At 33.6% G+C, this 2,500-nt stretch overlaps 1 protein-coding gene across 1 annotated transcript in view; it reads left to right on the top strand.

The window, feature by feature from the left end:
- LOC137658782 (GATA zinc finger domain-containing protein 8-like) overlaps positions 1-64 on the top strand; it is a 741-nt gene extending 677 nt beyond the window's left edge. Inside the window, exon 1 of the mRNA XM_068393852.1 lies at positions 1-64. This exon is cut by the window's left edge and continues 677 nt beyond it. Within this exon, the coding sequence (XP_068249953.1) occupies positions 1-64 (64 nt within the window).
- The last annotated feature ends 2,436 nt before the right edge of the window (positions 65-2,500 follow it).

Below are 2,500 nucleotides of genomic sequence, written 5' to 3' on the forward strand. Positions count from 1 at the left end.
TTTGAATAATCTTGTAACTATTTATCTTAATACTTTCAACAATCCTCTTCACAACTCATCGTAATCCTTGGAATAACCTTGGTACTACTTATCTTAATACTTAAAATAATCCTCTAACGATTCATCATAATCCTTTTAATAATCCTAAGGTCTCGTCATAACTCTTCAAATAATCTTATAACTACTCACCATAACTCTTTGAACAATCCTCTTAATATCTCCTCTTAACCTTTTGAATAATCCTCTAACAACTTACCTTAACCCTTCTGATAATCCCCTAAAAAATTGTCATAATACTTGAAATAATCCTTTAACAACACATCATAACCCTTCGAATAATTCTTTAACAATTCATCCTAACTCTGAATAATCCAGTATCGACTCACTATAACCCTCAAATAACCCAGAAATTACTCATCATACCCTCTTGAATAATCCTCTAACTACTCATTGTAGCACTTTGATTAAATCTTGAATTACTCATCATAACCCTATAAATACTTCTCTAATGACTCATCAGCACCTTTCGAATAATCCTCAATAAAAATATCTGAAATGTAAGAAACATAAAAGAAAAGGCCTTGAATATTTGCCACTCACAGTCCATGTCAGTTTTTAAATTTGAAGGTAGGCAGTTTTCTGACTTATGACCCAGAAATATACCACGCAGCCTACCAGCTGGGATCCCTTTGGTTACTTCGCCTAGTACAACTAATTTGTGCGTAAGTGTATGTGTATAATGCAATATTTTGATTATGTAATTAATCATTTACTTCTACTTGTCTTTGCTTTGCCATAGCTCACTTCATTCACTATTCAACGTTATCGCATTGCTCCTCTGTTCTGACAAGTGGTATATATTGTACTACATACATAAGCCGAGTTGGCGATTATAACTGTAGCCTATACATAATTCTCTTGTATTATTTTTTTCATTTTTCCCGCAAAAGTAGCGCAGACAGTGATATCCTAGCAGTCATTATGCATCGGGCATAAGGGTTCCTGGTCAATAAGAGGAGCAGCAGATTTCTGGGACACAAGTCGGAATACTGCTGACGGAAAACCAGTGGAAACAACCACAGTGCCATGCAATTCGAATACTGTATTTGATTTCCTCAAAATAATGTAGGAAGAGATGACTTGATAAGTGTTATAAGGCCCCATTTGGTAAGGGAACTCTTTCCTTGGGATCAGTGGAACAGTACCAGAAATAAATGACAGAGAGAGAGAGAGAGAGAGAGAGAGAGAGAGAGAGAGAGAGAGAGAGAGAGAGAGAGAGAGAGAGAGAGTGTGTGTGTGTGTGTGTGGTCATCTTCAATTGATTAGATACGTTGCCTTTGATTCAGTCCAGTAAGATATTTAAAGCAAATGAGGAATCTGGGAAAATAGCCACAGTGCAAGACAACACTAAGTAATTGCATAAATGTATAGATAAGGAGACTGATATTTCTGTCCCTGACTTAAACCTAAAGATAAGAACAATCATCGATCAAAATAGTTTCCTAACAAGAGCTAAATTAGAATTCAAAACTACATTCTTTCCTAAAAGTCCCGTCAACAACACGGGGGATTTCATACCGCCAAGGTCAATTAAAGTCACAGCCTTGGCGAAGAGGTGACTGACCTTTACGATTCCGGTTGACATTGAACAGTTCTTTACTATTGCTGAAGGCAAGGAGATGATTATTGCAAAATGATATCAAGGTCATTGCAAATTCTCATAACAATTTCTAACTTTAACTAATTTATTCTTTATTTCAAACAATTATGCGTTCATAAGTGCAAACTAACCTAATACAAATGACACACTGATTTAAGTAAAATAACAATTATCGCAGTTTTTTATGGAATGAACCATCTGTCATTTGATTTGTTCTGAACCTTCAGAACTTTGTGTTTTACATCATATAAGTTCATATTTAGGTCCAAATTTTGATTTTAATAGCTCCAGATATTTTATCGTGAATGATTATAAACACAAAATCTATAGTGCACAAAAATACGTTTCATTCTTGGAGTATTACTAAGAAAATATATTGGTAGGCTAAGTAATTTATATTTCCCTTTGTAGGACCTTGGTTCTTGTTCCAAAATTAGTGTGTTCTAGGTTGAAATTTTATCAAATTCGAGTGACGAATGCAAATTCAAAATCTCATTCATTCAAAATGTATATCCCATTTAATTGTGTGAACTTTTAAGCCCAGTATTTTCATTCAGTTAGAATATCAAATGTTTTAGCATATTTCATGTATTTAAACTTTCATTTGAACAGCAGCACATCAGTATGGTAGACTAAAACGATAATACCTTAAATAAAAAAAAATCGCAAATTAAAAAAACAAAAAAACACCAAATTGCATTGTCCAAAATATCAAATACGATCTCAAACCAAGCAATAAAGATGGAATAATGTGATTGTTTTTCAATAGATCTTTAAGGCAATGAACATTCTCGGAAATTTTCATTCTTAGAATTGAATAATCTCAAACAGGGATCTTTG

Source organism: Palaemon carinicauda, chromosome 1 (genome assembly GCF_036898095.1).
Source record: "Palaemon carinicauda isolate YSFRI2023 chromosome 1, ASM3689809v2, whole genome shotgun sequence".
Lineage (NCBI taxonomy): Eukaryota > Metazoa > Arthropoda > Malacostraca > Decapoda > Palaemonidae > Palaemon > Palaemon carinicauda.